Below are 20,604 nucleotides of genomic sequence, written 5' to 3'. Positions count from 1 at the left end.
GACAGCTTAAACATCAGATCATCTCCGAAAAAATATTTAATAAGAAGGTAAACTGCACATGTTCTTTTTGCCATCTTATAACTTGTTCTGAAGTGCCATGGATTTGCTCCCTGCTACCTTTTTAAATGTTTTATTGAAGTCTGACATAAATACAGAAAGGTGCCTTCATTACAAGTGTAAAATACATTTCTTTCTTTTTTTTTCGGTACTGGGGATGGAACTCGGGTCATTGTGCTTGCGCAGCAGGCAGCAAAACCACTGAGCTAAATCCCCAGCCATATTTCATTTTTCATTTACTGGCCTCAGTTGGAGACCTGTACCCAGGCCTGCATCTGTTCTTGTCCCTGTCAGTCATAGCTCAAGGAACCAGGTGACCCAACCCCATGTATTAGTCTTGACTGTCTTGTACTACAGTGTAGGCGTTGTCTGACTCTCAATGGTTATGTTGTGAGATTCATCCATATTGTGTTTAGGTCACCCTTTACTTTTGGTGTCCAAGAGAGAGTGTACAGTCATCAGTCAGACCATACAGAAACACCGAACTCTGACCCTTAACTTCAGTCACCTGCCCAGGAAGGCTGCCCTTCAGCCTGCTTGAGTCATAGAGCTAGGTGCTGACTTTAGCAATATGCCAGGAAGCTGAACAACTTCTGTGACAATCAGCCCCCAGTGGCCTAGACTTGACTGTTAACTGACAACTTCCCTAATCTTTGACCCCACTTCCAATTTAGAATCAACCAGAGAAAGCCAAACATGCTACCCTAACCAGTAACATAGGGTGCCTGGCTTCTAGTGAGCTGCCTTTGCCACTGCTGAGCCAAGAGCTTCCACCCAGGGCACATCTGCAACCTCCCTCCTGACCACTATGAAGCTTTGCCACTCTTCTGCCTGCCTTTGAGTCTTTGCCAGAACACTAATGACAGGGTCTGACTCTGTTGATAACACTCAGATTAAATCACCTTTGCTTTCTCATTCCCTTGGTGTTATGGTTTATATCAAGTTGTCCCCTAAGAGCCTCAAGAACTCATAGGTCAGGTTTTTGGAAGGTGATTGGATTATTGGGTCTAATGGATGACTTGGTATTAGGAGGTGGGGTCTGGTACAGTAAGGTCACTGTGGGTGTGGCAGGGAAAGGTTTACATCCCTCCCCAGCTCCAACCTTCCCTCTCTGCTTCCTGTCTACCATGTCTTGAACAGGTCTCCTCTACCACGCCCCTCTGCCATGCCATCCTGCCTTGGAAACAACCAACTATGGACTGAAACCTCTACAAACTGTGAGCCAAAATAAACCTTCCCTTTATTAAATTGTGAGTGGTGGGTATTTTCTTCCAGCAATGAGGAAAGTGACTAAGACACTGGTCTTTGTTAGTTTCTACAATCCATGTCTTGTGTGTAGATTGCACATATCCTTATTAATGACATGTCCATTGTTTAATATTATCATTCTCTGTTCACTCCATTGTAAATGGGCATTTGGGCATTTCAAATTTGGGGCTATTTGCTTTTCAAATTCAAAGAAATACAAAGAGTGCATCCATGAACATTCTTGTGCGTATTTTGGTGAGCGCATACCCTTCTATCTACCATAAGCAAGGCATGAAGTTGCTGAGCATGGGTAAGCATGGTGGTCGCACCAATTTCTCCTACACCAGACAGAGCATTCCAGTTACTCTGCATCTTTGATTTTATGTGTCTTTTTAGTTTTAGCCATTATGACCATTCTGGTGATTGTGTAGTAAAATTGCCACGGGTTTAATTTACATTTACCCAGTAGCAATTGTTTCAGCATAGCTTTTCATATGTTTTATCACAGTAACCTAAAATTCACCCATGTAAAGTATGCAATTCAATGATTTTTTAGTATCTTTACAGATTTGCATTACCGATAGCACTAATTTTAAAGCACTTCTATCAAATAAAAAGAAATCCTGTGCCAATGGCAGTCAGTTCCAGCAAACCACTAATCTCCTGTTTTCTTCTAAGAATGTAAGCATTTTGGTTTATACATTTAGGGCTATGATTTCTTGAGTTAATTTTTGTGGAGGTCACACATTGTTTGCATGTGGACATCTATATGTGGGAATGTCCTGGCACCACTTATTGAAAAATATTCCTTATAGGCTGGGGATTTAGCTCAGTGGTTCCGCCGCTTGCATCACAAGCACAAGGACCCGAGTTCGATCCCCGGTACCAAAAAAAAAAAAAATTCCTTATATCAGGTTGTCTTAGCACCTGTGTCAAAATTGACTGATCACCAATATAAGGGTTTATTTCTGGGCTTTTGATAATATCCCATTGACATGTAGATTTGTCCTTAAGCCATGTCTCAATGACTATAACTTTTTAGTAAATCTTGAATCATCATATTTCTTCTTTTTCATGTTTGTTTTCAAGTTTGCCTCCGTGCCATATCATATAAACATGTCAATTTTGCACAAGTTTATTTGGTATTCTGATATCTACATTGAATCTATACAGTATACTGCTGCAAAGTCGTGGTTCAGAGTTCGAGGCCTCAGTTTTTTGTGGATTTTTCCTTCGAACCTAACTAATCATTGTTCATGGAAACCCCCACAATTTCACAGAAACTATAAATATCCTCTGCAATTGGCAGGAATTTTGCAAGCAGCCAACCTGAGAGCGTTATTCATTTCTCCTTGCTGCTAACTGGCTGCTGCCCTGTAACCCATCTCTGCCAGATGCCTCAGCATTCCTGCATCATGACAGGTTGCTGCTGTAGTGCTGCTGGAGTGCTTATAGTTATCTCTAGTGTTCATGGTTTTTTTCTTACAGCCCTAAGATTCCCTAAGATGCCACCAAAATGCCCTACACATTCTTAGGCTTTATTAATACAGTATTTAATTAAAGTAGATTATATACCTATGGGAGAAATGACATATTTAGAGTTTAAACTATTAAAAAAGCATTTATAGACATTTTTCTGAAATGCACAATTTTTCACAATTTGTGGGTGCTCTAGGACCTGTGACTTTTGGGGGTCTACTGTAGATCCATTGAGGGAGTATTGTCATTTTAAGAATTTTAAGACATTTGATCCATGAACATGGGATATCTACATTTGTTTAGGTTTTCCTTTTTTTTTTTTTTAGTTCTTTTATTGGTACATTTTAGGTATACAATTCATTTACATTTATCATTGGGTGTTTGTACCTGTATATGATGTATCTTGGTTCTTATTTTTTCCCCATTACCTGTGCACCCTTCACCCCCTCCACCCTTCGCTATTTACATAGGCATCATTTCCATTTTTTTCTTTTCTCATAGTTTTTCCTTTCCCTTTCCCCTCCCTTCACCCCTTCATCTTTGGACCTTTTTTCGTATTTCAAATTATCAATTATTCATTTTAATCATTTTAACCTTTGTTTACACTATCAGTTTCTAACACTAGAGAAACTATTCAGTATTTACATATATGTGTCCTATTTATTTCACTTAAGAGTATGGCCTTGATATGCATCCATTTAGCTATAAATGACTCTAGCTTTTCATTCTTTATGGCTGAGTAGTATTCCATTTTATAAAAAAACACATTTTCTTTATCCAGTTTCCAGTTGATGAGCACTTGGGCTGCTTCCAAGCTTTCCCTATTACAAACTGTGCTGCTATGAACATGGGTGCACATATATCACTGTGGTATGATTTTTTAATTCTTTTGGGAAAATATCCAGTAGGGGAATAGCTGGGTCAAATGGGACCTCTAGTCCTAGTTCTTTGAGGTATCTCCATACTGATTTCCACAGTGGTTGCACCAGTCTACACTCCCACCAACAATGGAGAAGGGTTCCTTTCTCCCCACACCCCCACCAGCATTTGTTATTGGTTGATTTCTTGATAGCAGACATTCTTTCTGGGGTGAGGTGGAATCTCAGTGTTGTTTTCATCTTCATCTCTTGAATGACCAGTGATGTTGAACATTTTTTCATATATTTATTTGCTGCTTTTACTTCTTTGTCTGAGAAATGTCTGTCCATTTCAGATGCCCATTTTGAATTGGGTCTTTAAATTGGGGGGGGGTCTGATTTTTTTAAGTTCTTTATAGATTCAAGATAGTAGCCCTTTGTCTGAGGAACAGCAGGCGAAAATTTTTTCCCACATTGTAGGTTGTCTCTTAGCTCTGTTGGTGGTTTCTCTTGCATTGCAGGAGCTTTTTAATAAGATGAGATCCTAAGTTGTTGATTCTTTTTGCTAGTTCCCCTGCTATTGAGGTTTTGTTCATAAAGTCTTTTCCTATGCCAACTCTCTTTGAGAGTTCTACCTAACTTATCTTCCAGCAAGTTTAGTGTTTCTGTCTTAATATTTAGATCTTTAATCCATTTTGATCTTAGTTTAGTGCATGGTGATAGGTATGGGTCTAGTTTTAATCTTTGGGATGTTGAAATCCAGTTTTTCCAGCACCATTTATTAAAGAGGCTATCTTTCCTCCAATGATGGTGGTTGGCTCCTTTGTCAAAGATGAGGTGGCTGAGTATGTCTGGCATTGTTTCTGCATTTTCTAATCCATTCCACTGATCCTCAGGTCTCTTCCTTTGCCAGTACCATGCTGATTTTATCACAGTAGCTTTGTAGTATAGTTTCAAGTTGGAGATTGTGATACCCCCTGCCATGTCTCTGTTGCTTAGAATTGCTTTAGCTATTCTAGGTCTCTTCTGGTTCCAAATGAATTTTTGGATTGTTTTCTCTAGTTCTCTGAAGTATATTGTTGGAATTTCAATTGGCATTGCATTGAATCTATATAGTAGTTTTTTAAGTATGGCCATTTTCACTATATTGGTTCTTCCTACCCAGGAGCAAGGGATGTCTTTCCAATTTGTTGTATCCTCTTTGATCTCTTTTTTTCGGAGCGCTGTAGTTTTCAGTGTAGAGGTCTTTTGCTTCCTTTGTAAGATTGATTCCTAGATATTTCATTTTTTTGGATGCTATTGTAAAAGGAATTATTTCCCTAATTTCTCTCTCAGAGAGTCTGTTATTTGTGTACAAGAAGGCTATTGTTTTTGGAGTGTTGACCTTGTATCCAGCTACTCTACTGAATCTGTCAATTAAGTCTACAAGTCTTTTGGCAGAGTTTTTTGGGTCTTCTATGTTAAGTATCATATCATCATCAAATAATGAGAGTTTAACTTCTTCCTTTCCTGTTTTTATTCCTTTTATTTCTTTCTCTTTTCTAATTGCCGTGGCTAATGTTTCCAGAACTGTATTGAACAGGAGTGGTGATAGTGGGCATCTTTGTCTTGTTCCTGATTTTAGTGTGAAAGTTTTCAGTTTTTCACCATTTAGTATGATCTTGGCTGTTGGTTTTTCATAGATAGCCTTAATCAGGTTGAGATAAAGACCTTCTATTCCAATTTTCTGTAGGGTTTTTATCATGAATGGGTGCTGGATTTTGTCGAATACTTTTTCTGCATCTATTGAGATGATCATATGGTTTTCGTCCTTGACTCTGTTAATATGATGTATTACATTTATTGATTTACAAATGTTGAACCATCCTTGCATCCCTGGGATAAATTCAACTTGGTCAGGGTGTATGATCGTCTTGATGACACTCTGTATTCTGTTTGCCAGTATCTGGTTGAGGATTTTTGCATCTGTGTTCATTAGGGAGATTGGCCTGTAGTTCTCTTTTTGGGTTGGGTCTTTCCCTGGTTTTGGAATCAAAGTAACACTTGCTTCCAGGAATGAATTTTGAAGTATTGCTTCCCTTTCAATTTCCTTGATGAGTTTAAAGAGTAATGGCGATAGTTCTTCTTTAAATGTCTTGTTGAATTCATCAGTGAAGCCATCCGGACCTGGGCTTTTCTTTGTTGGTAAATATTTTATTACATTTTCAGTTTCACTTATTGTAATTGAGGTGTTTAGAATTTCTATATCTTCTTCATTTAACTTTGGCAATTCCTGTGTATCTAGGAATCTGCCCATTTCTTCTGTGTTTTCCATTTTATTGGAGTACAGGTTCTCAAAGTAGGTATTGATGATCCTCTGGATTTCTGTTAGATCTGTTGTGACTTCACCTTTTTCATTCTTAATTGCATGTATTTGTGCCTTTTCTTTCCTTTTTTTGATAAGGTTGGCTAAAGGTTTATTGATTTTATTTACTCTTTCAAAAAACCAACTCTTTGATTCATTGATTTTTTTGTATTGTTCTCTTAGTCTCCATTGCGTTGATTTCTGCTCTGATCTTTATAATTTCCCCTCTTGTACGAGCTTTGAATTCGTTATGCTCTTCTTTTTCTCGCAGCTTGAGTTTCTGCATTAGGTTATTTATCTGAGTTTTCTCTGTTTTCCTAATATGGGCATTCACTGCTATGAATTTCACAAGTAGAACTGCTTTCATTGTGTCCCATAGATTCCTATATGTTGTACTGGCATTTTCATTTACTTATAGAAACTGTTTAATTTCTTGTTTAATTACTTCTGTGACCCATTGGTTGTTCAAGAGGGTGTTAATCAGTTTCCATGTGTTTGTGGGGGTTTTGCTGTTTCTTATGTTACCGATCTCCAATTTTATTGCACTATGGTCTGACAATATACAGGGGTAACTTCAATTCTTTTACATTTACTTAGACATGTCCTATGAGCAAGCATGTGGCCTATTCTGGAGAATGACCTGTGTGCAGCCGAAAAGAATGTATATTCTGATTTTGTGGGGTGGAACATCTATAAACATCTGTTAAGTCCATTTGTTCAATAACTTGGTTCAGTTCTAGAATTTCGTTGTTAACTTTTTGTCTAGATGATCTGTGTATTTGTGATAGTGGGGTATTGAGGTTCCCCACTACATTTGTGTTAGTGTTTGTTTGGTTTTTCATGTCCATTAATATTTGTTTTGTATAGTTGGGGCATTTGTATTTGGTGCATATATATTTAGGATTGTCATCTCTTCCTCTTGGATTCTTCCCTTCACAAGGGTATAGTGATTATCTTTGTCTCTCTTAATTAGTTTTGATTTGAAATCTACTTTGTCTGCCAATAAGATTGCTACCCCTGCTTTCTTCTGGGTTCCTGTGGTGTGGAGAACTGTTTTCCATCCTTTTACTTTCAGTTTATGAGCTTTTTTTGAGTTAGGTGTTTTTCTTGTATACAGCATATTGTTGGATTTTGCTTTTTAATCCATTCTGCCAATCTATTTCTTTTGATTGGTGAATTGAGGCCATTAACATTGATAGTTATAATTAAAAGATATTGATTTATCCTTGTCATAATGTTTTACTTTTGTTGGCTCTTTTATTTCTCATTTTTCCCCCTTTCCCTTTAATGTCTTACCTTGCCTGGTGACTTCCCTCTGTTGGGCCTCATGGAGTTGTGACCTTCACTGCTTTTTTTCTAGGATATTGTTTAGAATTGCTTGTAGTGCTGGTTTGGTGTTCATGAAATTTCTCAGGTGTTCTTTGTTGTGGAAGTATCTAATTTCCCCATCAGTTTTGAAAGATAATTTTGCAGGATAAAACAGTCTAGGTTGGAAGTTATTTTCTTTTAGGGCTTGAAATACTTCACTCCAGGCTCTCCTTGACTTGAGGGTTTGTGTTGAGAAGTCTGCTGTGATTCTGATGGGCTTTCCTTTGTAGGTGATTTGTTTCTTTTCTCTAACTGCTTGTGGGATTTTGTTTTCTGTGGGGTTTCTGGGATCTTGACTATTATATGTCTAGATGTAGATTTGTTTTGGTCATGGCTAGTTGGAGTTCTATATGCCCCACTTATCTGAGTGTCCAATTCTCTACCTCTGTCTGGGAAGTTTTCCACCATTATTTCTGTGAGCAGTTTTTTTAATGTGAATTGTGCTTTCTCCTGTTTTTTCATGGACTCCTATCAGTCTTATGTTATTCTTCTTTGCATCATATAGCAGTTGTTGGATTGATTTCTCATGTTCCTTACTATTTTTAAGAAATCTCTGTTTTCATGGTCTCTAACCATGATCCTGTCTTCTATATCTGATATTCAATCTTCAGATTCCCTTAATCTGTTGTGAATACTTTCAATGGAGTTTTTTATCTCCTGATATCTGTTTGAATCTGTTTCATGGATTCCATTTCTTTCTTATGTTGGGTGACCATGGTTTCCATTTCTTTCTTATGCATGGCTTCCAGCGTGTTTCTGAGCTCATCTATTTTTTTTATCTGTTTCTGTTCTAGATCCTCTAATCATGTCTTTCACTCTGCTCACCATCTCTGTAGATACCTGGGAGATTATTTCTGCGTTGAATTTTTCTAGAGCCTCATTCACCTGTTTTGTTACTTCCTGTGCTATCAGTTCAAGTTATCCAGGTGGTTGGTTATTGGACTTTTCCATCTCATTTTCCCCAGGATTTACCCTTGGTGGGGTGGAAGTCTGAGTTTGCACCTTGCTTAAATGTCTTCTCATTTTTGTTTTTGGTACTGTCCTTGGTTTAACTCCTGGGTTGATAGTTTGAAATTGCTCACTGTAAGTATCTTTTTTGCTTGTAATTAGAACTCTTATGGAATGATTGCTTCTCAGAGGTATCTTCCAGATATAGCTGATCTTTAAGTTTTGAGTCTCTCATGACTCTAAGGCTATCTCATTTTCCTTATACTGGGAAGGTTCATTGACTAGATCAATAACAACACCTTACCCCAAGTGATACAATCAGCAACACCACTGCATCAAGTACATCTTTGAAAATGACATTTTGTGGTAGTTATTAATCTATCACCTTTAGCTGTGTGAATTAAATCAAGATCGAGGACCAACCTACCATACAGTGAATAAACTCTTCAATATAACAACTTTACCCTTTGGGATGGGGAGTTAGAAGGGGTTGGGGAGGGAGGGATAGATAGGTAGAAGGATAGGAGAAGGTTAGCAGTGAGGCCAGAGGACACAGGCAAGAAGGAAAAAGAGACTAATAGGAAAATAAAGAACGCTGAATGAGGGCCAGAGCAGGGACAAAAAGGGAAGATGAACAATGTGGGAGAGCAAGAGAGTGAGTGTAAGAGGGAAAGAAAAGAGAAAAGAAAAAAAGGAGATAAAAACAAATATTTGCAAAGAGTAGGAAAAAAATAAAAGATAAGAGGAGAAAAGGAAAAGAAAAGAGAAAAAAACCAAACTAATAATACTAATTTTGGGAATAAAAAATAAAAATGAAGATGAAAGGCCTCTTTCAGGGTATGTCTCTGTTGTCACAATAGACAACGTGGGTAGCAGTGTGGAGATATAAGTCAATTAGTCTCAGCAAGCCAGTTGGAGACCTGTGAGATTCAGGGAGATTTCTGGCTGCAAGTCCCAAGTTGAGCTCCCTGTCCTCCTGTAGGGTTGAACTCTGTAGGGTTGTATTGCAGGTTCCAGCTGCCCTTCCCCTGAAGATAGTCCTGGTCCTGATGGGAGGTGTTGATGACTCCAACTTACCCAGTACAGTGGTCTGGTGGTCTGGTGTCCTCTGTGTCTTTGCAGTGTGAAACCAGGTGGCAGTACAGAGAAGAGGCCAGAGGAGCGGGGGAGAAGGGGGGGTTGTCCAGTGGATTGCTGCCAGGGCACAGGCTGAATCGGCGTGTTCCACATGATTCGTAACATTGCTACGGCATCTGTAGACCTGCCTGTCTGAACCAGGCTGGATCGACATGTTCTGCATGACTCGCAACCTTGCTACAGCATCCGCAGACCTGCCTGTCTGAACCAGGCTAGATCGGTGTGTTCCGCACGACTGTTTTTAGGTTTTCTTTAATTCTTTCACCAGTGTTTTGTAGTTTTCAGAGTATAATCCTTGAATTTATTTTATGTGTATTCCTAAATATTTTATTATTTCGTGATGTCATTGTAAATGTATTTTAATCTTATTTTCAGAGTATTTCTAGTGTATACAAATAATTGATTTTTACATGCTAATCTTATATTTAAATAACCTTGTTAAATATTTATCAGTGCTAAAAGGGTTTTTATGGATTTGTTAAGTTTCTCAAATATATGAAATCATGTCATCTCAAAATGGAAATCATTTTATGTCTTCCTTCTCATCCAGATGTGTTTATTTCTCTTTCTTGTCAAATTGCACAAGTAGAACATACAGTAAAGTATTATAAAAGTTATTGAAGTGGACATCTTGGTCTCATTTTTTATATTAGGAGCAAATAATTTAATCTCACTATTATTAGCTGTGGATTTTTGATAGATTCCTTTTTTTTCCCAGTGAAGGATATTCCTAGGTATTCCTAAGTTTGATTGATTCTGTTTTAGCACTTCTTATTTTTGTAATCATGAAAAAGTGTTAGACTTTGTCAAATGCCTCTTCTGCATCTATTATGATGATTGTGTGGTTTGTCCTTTATTCTAATGACATGCTGTACTTTATTAACTTTTTTGATATAAAATCAACCTTGCACCTTTGGGATGAATCCCACTTGTTCATGGTGGATGATCCCTTTTATATGTTGCTAGATTCAGCTTCCTAGTGTTTTCTTGATAATGCTTTTCTTTCTTTCTTTCTTTCTTTCTTTCTTTCTTTCTTTCTTTCTTTCTTTCTTTCTTTCTTTCTTTCTTGGGTACCAGGGAACAAACGCAGGACCTTGCACTTGCAAGGCAGGCACGAAACTGCTGAGCTAAATCCTTGGCCCTTATTTTATGAATTTCTGAGGGATATTGGTCTGTATTTTTATTATGATATTTCTGTGCTTTTGGTATCAGGTAATTCTGACCTCAGAGAACGAGAAGTATTCTCTTCTATTTTCCAGGACATTTTATGAATTCCTAATATTAATTCTTATTTGAATATTTGGAAGAAATCCCCATTAAAGTGAATATAGAGACTTCTAGAAAGATGATGGAGTAATGAACAGCAGAGCCTCTCTGAGATTTTGTGTCCAGACACTGCTATGTAGTGACTTGAGGAAGAGAAGGAGGGAAGTGGGTCCCCAGGACCCAGCAAGGAACTGAAGCAAGAATTGAAGTCTATGGGGAAAGCAAAGAGAGAGACCTTAATGCAGAAGAAGGAGGTGGCAAGCAGTGCTTTCTCCCTGAGCACTGACTCGCTGTGTGGGAGGGGTGGCTCAAACCTGCAGGCGCATGGTAACTACAGGTGACCCCAGAGGTCTCCACAGAGAAACATACAAGTGGAATGAAGAAGTGAATGCAGCAGACTGCAGTAGCTGGTGAATTATTCAAGTTCATACATCCCCCAGGAGAGGGCAATTGGCCAGTAGCCACCTTGGAGAGGAGTCAACTGAGATCAGAACTCAGAGCAACTGTAGGCTGGCTCCATCTAGTGGTTCTCAGTGTCAGGGTAAAGCAGAACCAAGTTCAAGTTGGCAGGAGGTCAAAGCTGAATTCAAGCTGGTAAGGACTGGAGTACAAGCCAGCACATGGAGGCACACAGAGCATTGGAGGCTAATCAAATGGAGTTCCAGTCTCACAGCCAGAAACCAGCCTAAACTTCAGTGGAACTAAAGGTACAGGCTTGCTATTTATCCATTACCCTGCCGTAAATTTAAAACTGGCTTGCTAGGAATAATCTACCTGGATCTGGGGTCTGTCTTCCCACTCTATCAGTGACAGCAGACACATACCCTAAAGTGGACATATTTTTTCTTCTTTTTTCCTTTCTTGTTTTGTTTTTTTCTTGAAATTTTTCTTGTTTTTATGAGTGTAAATATTGTTTCTAGTTTTTTGTTGTTCTTGTTGTTGTTCTGTTCTTTTTATTTCTTCCTTCTCTCTTTCCCTCCTGTCTTCTTCACCAGTTTCCCAACTTTCACTTAATCTTCCTTTGTCTTCCAGCCTTGCTTCTAGTCTCTTCCTTTTCTTGTATTTCTCTATTTTTTCCCCAAACCCCTTTTAAATTTTCTCCCCTGAGGGTAAAATCACCATATTGAGGGCACATTTACTGTATACAATTTTCTGGGTTGTTTTACATTTTGTTATATAGCCACATATATAGTTCACATGAGTAAAGGTGGCAAATAGTTACCACAATTTGTCATTTTCTAAGCTGTGTTTGATGCTATTATTGTTGATTGTACTACTTTAACCAAGGTGACATAATTGTTCTAATCAGTTTGTCTTCCTGGTATGCCAAGACAGAGATTACCTAAGGGTCATAAACAATACTATAGGCCAGTGGCAAAGAACCAGGGGCTAGGCCAAATAGGCAGCAACTTCTCATCCCCAATAAATTGAAGAGGTAGATCTTGCAATAGACTCAAAACCCAAAAGCCAGATACACCTGGAAGATATCCAGTCATTTCCTAAGGATTCTAATACTAGCAATAAACCTACCTGCCGTGAGAAATTTACAAGCATCCACCCAGGAATTGAACTAAAAAAATAGAAAATGAGAAGACACTTAAACAAGATGAAAACCCATACCTTCAGCTCACCAAAGGCAAACCCAGTGGGGCAATGAGGTGGAACAATTGGAGAGCCACCCACCTGGACTCTGAAGTGACAACAGCAAAAGTAACAAAGCAGACGAATGAAGCTTTAGAAAATATCAAATCAGAAATAATTTCTCAGATAACCACAGAAATAGTGACCATAATCAAAGACATGGTTAGTGACTCTAGAGAAGATACAGATAAAAAAAAGGAGGAGCTTAGGAAAATGATGAAAACCATGAAGCCCAACATAGGAAGGAATGGAACCCATAAATCAGATTTAAACAGATATCTAAGAGATCAAAAATTCCCTTGAAAGTACACACATGAGCCAATGTGAGGACAGACTGCAGTTAGTGATCATGAAGAGAAAGATTTCTTAAAAATAGCAAGGGACTATGAAAAATCAATAAAACAGCTGCTAGATGCTGTAAAGAAGAATAAGTTAAGATTAATCAGAGTCAATGAAAAAGCAGGAGATATTGCAAATGACATAAAAAACCTGTTCACAGAAGTAATGGCAGAAAACTTTCCAAACATGGTAAAGAATTTGGCATACAGATAAGTGAGACATATAGAACTCCAATTAGCCATTATTAAAAAAAATCTGCAGGAAGGCATATAGTAGTCAAGATTCCAGAAAGTCAACACAAGAACAGAATTTTGAAAGCTGTTACAGAAAAGAAACAAATCAGGGCTGGGGATTTAGCTCAGTGGTTCTGCCACCTGCCTTGCAAGTGCAAGGACCTGAGTATGATCCACAATACCAAAAAAAGAAAATAAACAAATCACATATAAAGGAAAGGCCATCAGAAACACAGTAGACTTTCAACACAAACCCTCAAGTCAAGAAGAGCCTGGAGTGAGATATTTCAAGCCCTAAAAGAAAAAATCCTCCAGCCCAGATTAATGTAACCCACAAAACTGTCTTTCAGAATTGATGGAGAAACAAGATACTTTTATGACAACACCTGAAGAAATCCACGGTCACCAAATCAGCACTCTAAAATGTTCTGAAGGATATTCCAGGAAGAGATAATGAGGACTGCAACCCCATGATCCCCAATAGAATTAATCCATCAGGCAAGGCAGGCAATTAAACAGGAAAGGGGGAGAGAACTGAAAAAGAAAAATAACATGATAATGATAAGTCAATACATATCAATTATAACCATCAATGTAAATAATCTCAATTCACCAATCAAAAGAAACAGACTAGCAGAACGGATCAAGAAGCAAGATCCCACAATATGCTGCATACAAGAAACACATTTAAGTCAAAAAGTAACTCATAGACTGAAGGCCAAATGATGGAAAACAATACTCCATGAGACAAGAACCTGGAAAAAAGCAGGGGTAGCTATTATATTTGCAGAAAAATGATTAAGAGAGACAAAGATCATTACATCCTCATAAAGGGAACAATCCAAGAGAAAGAGAAAACAATCATAAATGTATATGCACCAAATACCAACACACCCAACTATATAAAACAAATATTAACAGACATGAAAAATCAAATAAGCACTAATACATTTGTAATGGGGGACCTCAATACCCCACTGTCACATATAGGCAGATCAACTAGACAAAAAAATCAACAAAGAAATATACCAGAAATGAACCAAACTTTTGAAAAATGGACTTAGTAGATGTCTACAGAGTGTTCTAGTCCACATTAGAATACACAATCTTCTCAGCTGTACAGAGGACATTCTCCAAAATAGACCATATACTAGCTCAGAGAATATGCTTAAGTAAATGCAAAGGAATTGAAATTATCCTATGCATATTATCAGACCATAGTGCAATGAAATTGGAAATCAATGGCAATGGAAGCCACAAAAACTTCATAAACACTTGGAAATTAAACAACATCCTCCTGAACAAACAATGAGTCACAAATGAAATTAAAAAATAAATCGCACAGTTTCTACAAGTAAACAATCATACCAATTTGTATATTGGAACATATGGGATGCAATGAGGGAAACTTATCTTGGTGAGTTTCCATATCAGAAAAACAGAGTAAGCTTAAGTAAACAACCTAATTTTGAACCCCAATCGTCAAGAAAAAGAAGGCAAGTCAAGCCCAAAGCTCATACACGGGAGGAAATTATAAAGATCAGAGCAGAAATTAATGCAATCATGACTAAGAAAACAATACAAAAAATCAATGAATCAAAGAATTGGTTCTTTTTAAAATTAATTTTACTGGTACATTTTAGGTATACAATATAATGACATTCATCATTGGAAATTTGCACCTTTACATAATCTCTTTTGGTTCTTATTTTTTCCCCATTCCCCTGCGCTCCCTTCAACCACTCCATCCCTCCCTATTTACAAAGACTTTCCATTTTTTTCATTTTCTCATATGAATTCCATTCCCTTCTTTTCTTTCTCCTACCCATCCCACTTCCCCTTTGCCCCATTTCTTCCTATTTCACATTATCTAATATATGTTTTAGTCCTTCTTTACACTTTGTTTCTCACACTAGAGAAACTATTCAGTATTTACACATGTGTGTCCTATTTGATTCACTTAAGAATGTTGCCTCAGTGTGCATCCATTTAGCTATAAATGTCTCTAATTTTTCATTTTTTTATGGTTGAGTAGTACAGCATTTTATAAAAAAAACCAAATTTTCTTTATCCAGTCTCCAGTTGATGGGCAATTGGGCTGCTTCCAAGTTTCAGCTATTACAGATTGTGCTTCTATGAACATGGGTGCACATATATCACTGTGGTATGATTCTTTTATTTCTTTTGGGAAGATACCCAGCAGGGGAATACCTGGGTCAAATGGGACTCCAGTCCTAGTTCTTTGAGGTATCTCCATAGTGATTTCCACAGTGGTTGTACCAGTCTACACTCTCACCAGCAGCGGAGCAGTGTTCCTCTTTCCCCACAGCCCCACCAGCATTTGTTATTGGTTGATTTCATGATAGCAGCCATTCTTTCCGGGGTGAGGTGGAATCTCAGTGTTGTTTTCAGTTGTATCTCTCAAATGACCAGTGATGTTGAACATTTTTTCATATGTTTATTTGCTATTTCTACTTCTTTGAGTGAGAAATGTCTGTTCATTTCAGATGCCCATTTTTGGATTGGGTCTTTAAATTTGGGAGGTTTGATTTTTTAAAGTTCTTTATAGATTCTAGATAGTAGACCTTTGTCTGAGGAACAGCAGGTGAGAATTTTTTCCCACACTGTGGGTTGTCTCTTCACTCTGTTGATGGTTTCTCTTGCTGTGCAGAAGCATTTTAGTAAGAAGAGATACCACTTGTTGATTGTTTGTGCTAGTTCATAGGCAACTGAGGTTTTGTTCATAAAATCTTTTAGTACACCAATGTCTTCAAGGGTTCTTCCTAACCTCTGTTCTACCCAGTTCAGCATTTCTGTTTTAATATTTAGATCTTTAGTCCATTTCAATTTTAGTTTAGTGCATGGTGAGAGATATAGGTCAAGTTTTCATTTTTGGCAAGTTGAAAAGCAATGTTTTCAGCACCATTTATGAAAGAGGCTATCATTCCTCCAGTGAGGGTGTTTGGGTCCTTTGTTGAAGATGAGGAGGCTGAGTATGTCTGGAGTCATTTCAGCATCTTCTAATCTGTTCTACCGGTCCTCAGGTCTGTTTCTTTGCCAGTAAGCATGCTGTTTTTGTCACAGTAGCTTTGTAGTATAGTTTATTTTATTTTATTTTTTTATTTTTTATTTTTGGTACATTTTAGGTATACAGTACAGTTACATTCATCATTGGGATCTTGTACCATTACATGAGTATCTTGGTTCTTATTTTTTTTCCCCTTCCCTTGCCCTCTCTTCACCCCCTCCACCCTTCCCTATTTGCAAAGACCTTGTTTCCATTTTTTTCCTCTTCTCATATTTTTTCCTTTCCCTTTTTTCCCTTCCCCTACCCCTCCCAATTCCCCTGGTCTTTTAGATCTTTTCTTCGTGTTACACAATATCAGTTATACATTTTTAAAATTACAATATTAACATCTAGGAGACATTGCCACAGGTTTTACAGAATTTAAAAGGATATAGAAAGCATATTACAAAAATCTTTTTTGAAATAAATTTGACAACTTCTAAGAAGTAACTTAGAAGACAAATTAATGAAACTAACTCTGGAGGAAATATAAAATTTGAATAGCACCTATTAAAGAAAGTATATTCCTAGCTTGAAAACCTACCTACATGACAACAGCAGGCTCATAAACATTTTAAGTGATAAATTATATCAAACAATTAAAGCAGGAAAAAGAAGGAACACTTCTCCCCTCATTTTAGGAACTCAACATTGTGCTAATCCTAAAACTGGATAAAGATAATAGAAGAAAAAAGTATGAACATAGATAGAAATTTGTTTAACAAAACAAACTCTTAGAAGTCAGATCTGGCAGTATGTAGAAAGTGGTTTTTTTATAGGGATGGCAGTGTTGGTTCAGCACTGGAAGATCCACCCCCAAAAGTCATCATTTTAACAGAGGAAAGGAGAAAGCCATATGATCCTGTCACTAACTAGTCAGAGAAAAAGTATTGGACTAAATTCTACAGCTGTTCATGATAAAAGCTATCAGGAGCCTAGAAATAGAACAGAACCTTCTCAACAGATTAAAGACATGTACTCCATACTTCCAGCAAGAACACCTTGCATGAATGGAGAAGATACAATGCTTTCTCCTTAAGGTGGGGAACAGGGGCAGATATGCTTCCTCTTTATCTGTCCATTAAACTTTGAAACCTAGTCCCCACCAAAATAGTCTGGCAATAAAATGACACAATTAGGATAGAATTCGCAAGGTAGAAGCAAAATCTTTATATGTAGATGAAATGATCATCTACAGAGAAAATACTAAGAAATCTCTAGGAGCCCCTAGAACTTGTATTTGAATTTAGCAGGATTAGAAAACACAAGGTATATATAAAAATTCAGGTCTGTGTATACTTGCTATAAATGGAGAACTGGATATTGAAAATTTAAAGTTATGTAGGAGGACAAAGGACCCAGAAAAGCCAAAAACAAAAACAAAAACAGTGTTGGAAGACATTTAGCACCCAATTTTAAGACTTCTTCTAAAGCTACAGTAATCAAGGCAGTCTTGGTGTAAGGAAAGACATATAGATCATTGGAATAAAACAGAGAATCTAGAAATAGAACCACACATATATGGTCCACTGAGTTTTGAAAGATTATTTAACATTAGCATTTTATAGAATATAAACTCAATTCAAGAGCCGAGGAAGAGACAGTGTCTTCAGCAAACAGCACTAGAACACCTGGTATCCGTATATAAAAAATTAACCTCAACCCTTTTTTTCCATACATGAAAATAACTTGAAGGGATCTATGAACCTAAATAAGAAAGCCTAAAAGTATAAAACTTTAAGAAGAAATTATAAGGGAAAATATTTATGAACTCAGGGTAGGCAAGAACTACTTAGGATACAAAAACCATGATGTATAAAAGAAAAAAATTGATAAATGAGATTCCATCAAAATTTAGAACTTTAAATGACATCATTAAAATGAAAAGTAGTCCTTAAACAGACCATATTTACAATGCATATAACCTATGAGCAGAATATATAAAGAATTCTTAGAGCTCATTAATAGACAACCCAATTAAAATGTGGACATAAGAAGATGATAAATAGCCAATATAGCACAAAGAATGGTGTGCAATTCTAGAATCAGAAAAATACTAATCAGTACAATAATAAGATTGAATTATACACTCATTAGGGAGATGAAGTCAAAAGTTTTAAAAGCCTTGTCATGACTTTTTCTTTTTATTGGATTCTCCCCCTTTGCTTTTAATTTGTCACACCCAGTGGATTCATTCTGCTGGGATTCCTGGGGTTGTTATCCTCATTGTCTTTTCCTAGGGTATTGTCTAAAATCTTTTGGAATTCTGGTTTGATATTCATGAAGTTCCTGAGGTGCTCTTTATCATGAAAGCATCTTATTTCTCCATCAATTTTGAAAGATAGTTTTGCAGGGTCCATCAATCTGGGTTGGAGGCTGTTTTCCTTTAGGGCTTGAAATATATCACTCCAAGCTCTTCTTGCCTTGAGGGTTTGCATTGAGAAGTCTGCTGTGACTCTGATGGGCTTTCCTTTGTATGTGATTTGTTTCTTTTCTCTCACTGCTTGTAGAATTTTATTCTTCTGTTGGATTTCTGGAATCCTAACTATTATATGCCTATGTGTAGATATTTTTTGATTAAGGCTAGCTGGAGTCCTTTATGCCTCACTTATCTGTATGTCAAGTTCTTTCCCCCTCCTTGGGAAGTTTTCTGCCATCACTTCTGTGAACAGTTTTTTTTATGTCATCTGCACTCTCTCCTCTTTCTTCATTGACTCCAATCAGTCTTATGTTATTCTTCTTTGCATCATCTAGCAGCTGCTGAATTGATTTCTCATGTTCCCTTACAATTTTAAAGCAATTTTTCTTTTCCTGGTCACTAATTGCAATCTTATCTTCTATATGTGAAATTCTATCCTCACATTGGTTCATTCTGCTGTGCAGACTTTCCATGGAGTTTTTAATCTCTTGGAAATCTGTTTGCATCTGTTTTATGGATTCCATTTGTTTCCTATGTTGGGATTCCATCTTGTTCCTCAGATCCTCTATTTTTTATCTGTGTCCTCTCTAGATTTATTAATCATGTCTTGCACCATGAGCAAAATCTTTGCTGTTATCTGAGTAATTATTTCTGATTTCATTTTTCCCAGATCCTCTTTTGTTGCCAGTTCAGAGAGTCCAGGTGGTTGAGTATCAGATTGTTCCATCTCGTTTCCCTTTGGGGTTGCTGTAGGTGATCTGGAAGTTTGTTTTTGAGGCTTATTTATGTTACTTCTCACTTCCACGGGTGGGGTGGGGTGCTTCTGGTGCCCACGTAGCTCACCTTCTGTGCCCTAGGAGCTTGGGATGGCAGCCGGGGAGCTTCCTTCTGGGTGCTGGGACCAGCTGAGCTTCACTGCCCTAGGAGCCTGGGATGGAGGCAGGGAGCTTTTTTCTGGGTGCTGGAACCTGCTGAGCTTCTCTGCCCTAGGAGCCTGGGATGGAGGCGGGGAGCTTCCTTCCGGGCGCTGGGACTGGCTCACCTTCTTGGCCTTAGGAGCCTGGGATGGAGGCAGGGGAGCTTCCTTCCAGGTGCTGGGACCGGCTCACCTTCTTGGCCCTAGGAGCCTGGGATGGCAGTGGGGGAGCTTCCTTCCGGGTGCTGGGACTGGCTGAGCTTCACTGCCCTAGGAGCCTGGGATGGAGGGGGGGAGCTTCCTCTGTAGTATAGTTTCAAGTTGGGGGTTGTGATACTCCTTGCCATGTCTCTGTTACCTAGAATTGCTTTAGCTATTCTAGGTCTCTTCTTGTTCCAAATGAATTTTTGGATTGTTTTCTCAAGGTCCATGAAGTATGCTGCTGGGATTTCAATTGGGAATGCATTGAAACTATATAGCAGTTTTGGAAATATGACCATTTTCACTATGTTGATTCTTCCTACCCAGGAGCAAGGGATGTCTTTCCATTTTCTCATATCATCTTCAATCTCTCTTTTCAGAGTGCTATAGTTTTCAGAGAAGATGTCTTTGATTTATTTTGTTAGGCTGATTCCTAGGTATTGCAGTTATGTAGATGCTGTTGTGAAAGGAATTGTTTGCCTTATTTCTCTCTCAGTGAGTCTGTTGTTTGTGTACTGAAAATCTATTGATTTTTGTCTGTTGACCTTGTATTCAGCTACTTTGCTGAATTTGGTTAATAAGTCTAGAAGACTTTTGGTGGAGTTCTTGGGGTCTTCTATATACAGTATAATGTCATCTGCAAATAATGACAATTTGACTTCTTCATTTCCTATCTTTATTCATTTTATTTCTTTCTCTTATCTAATTGCTGTGGCCAATATTTCCAATACTATATTGAACAGGAGTGGTGATAGTGGACATCCTTGTTTTGTTGCTGATTTTAGTGTGAAGGATTTCAGTTTTTGATCATTTAGTATGATATTGGCTGTTGGTTTTTCATAGATGGCTTTTATCAGATTGAGGTAGAGACTGTCTGTTCCAATTTTTTGTAGGGTTTTTATCATAAATGCTTGTTGGATTTTGTCCAATGCTTTTTCTGCACCTATTGAGATGATCATATGGATTTGTTCTTGACTCTATTGATATAGTGTATTATATGGATTAATTTGCATTTGTTGAACCATCCCTGCATCCCTGGGATGAATCCCACTTGGTCAGAGTGCATGATCTTCTTGATGATCTT

At 37.7% G+C, this 20,604-nt stretch overlaps 1 protein-coding gene across 1 annotated transcript in view; it reads left to right on the top strand.

Moving 5' to 3' along the window:
• Znf407 (zinc finger protein 407) overlaps positions 1-1,319 on the top strand; it is a 517,696-nt gene extending 516,377 nt beyond the window's left edge. The window contains exon 9 of the mRNA XM_087188891.1: positions 1,198-1,319. Coding sequence (XP_087045017.1) covers positions 1,198-1,304 — 107 coding nt within the window. The 3' untranslated portion in view covers positions 1,305-1,319. The remainder of the gene's footprint in view (positions 1-1,197) is intronic.
• The last annotated feature ends 19,285 nt before the right edge of the window (positions 1,320-20,604 follow it).

The sequence above is a fragment of the Heterocephalus glaber genome, unplaced genomic scaffold, assembly GCF_053883595.1.
Source record: "Heterocephalus glaber isolate CG9 unplaced genomic scaffold, H.glaber_assembly_v1.0 deba00000331, whole genome shotgun sequence".
In the NCBI taxonomy this organism is placed as follows: domain Eukaryota; kingdom Metazoa; phylum Chordata; class Mammalia; order Rodentia; family Bathyergidae; genus Heterocephalus; species Heterocephalus glaber.
This window is presented reverse-complemented; position numbering and strand designations above follow the sequence as displayed.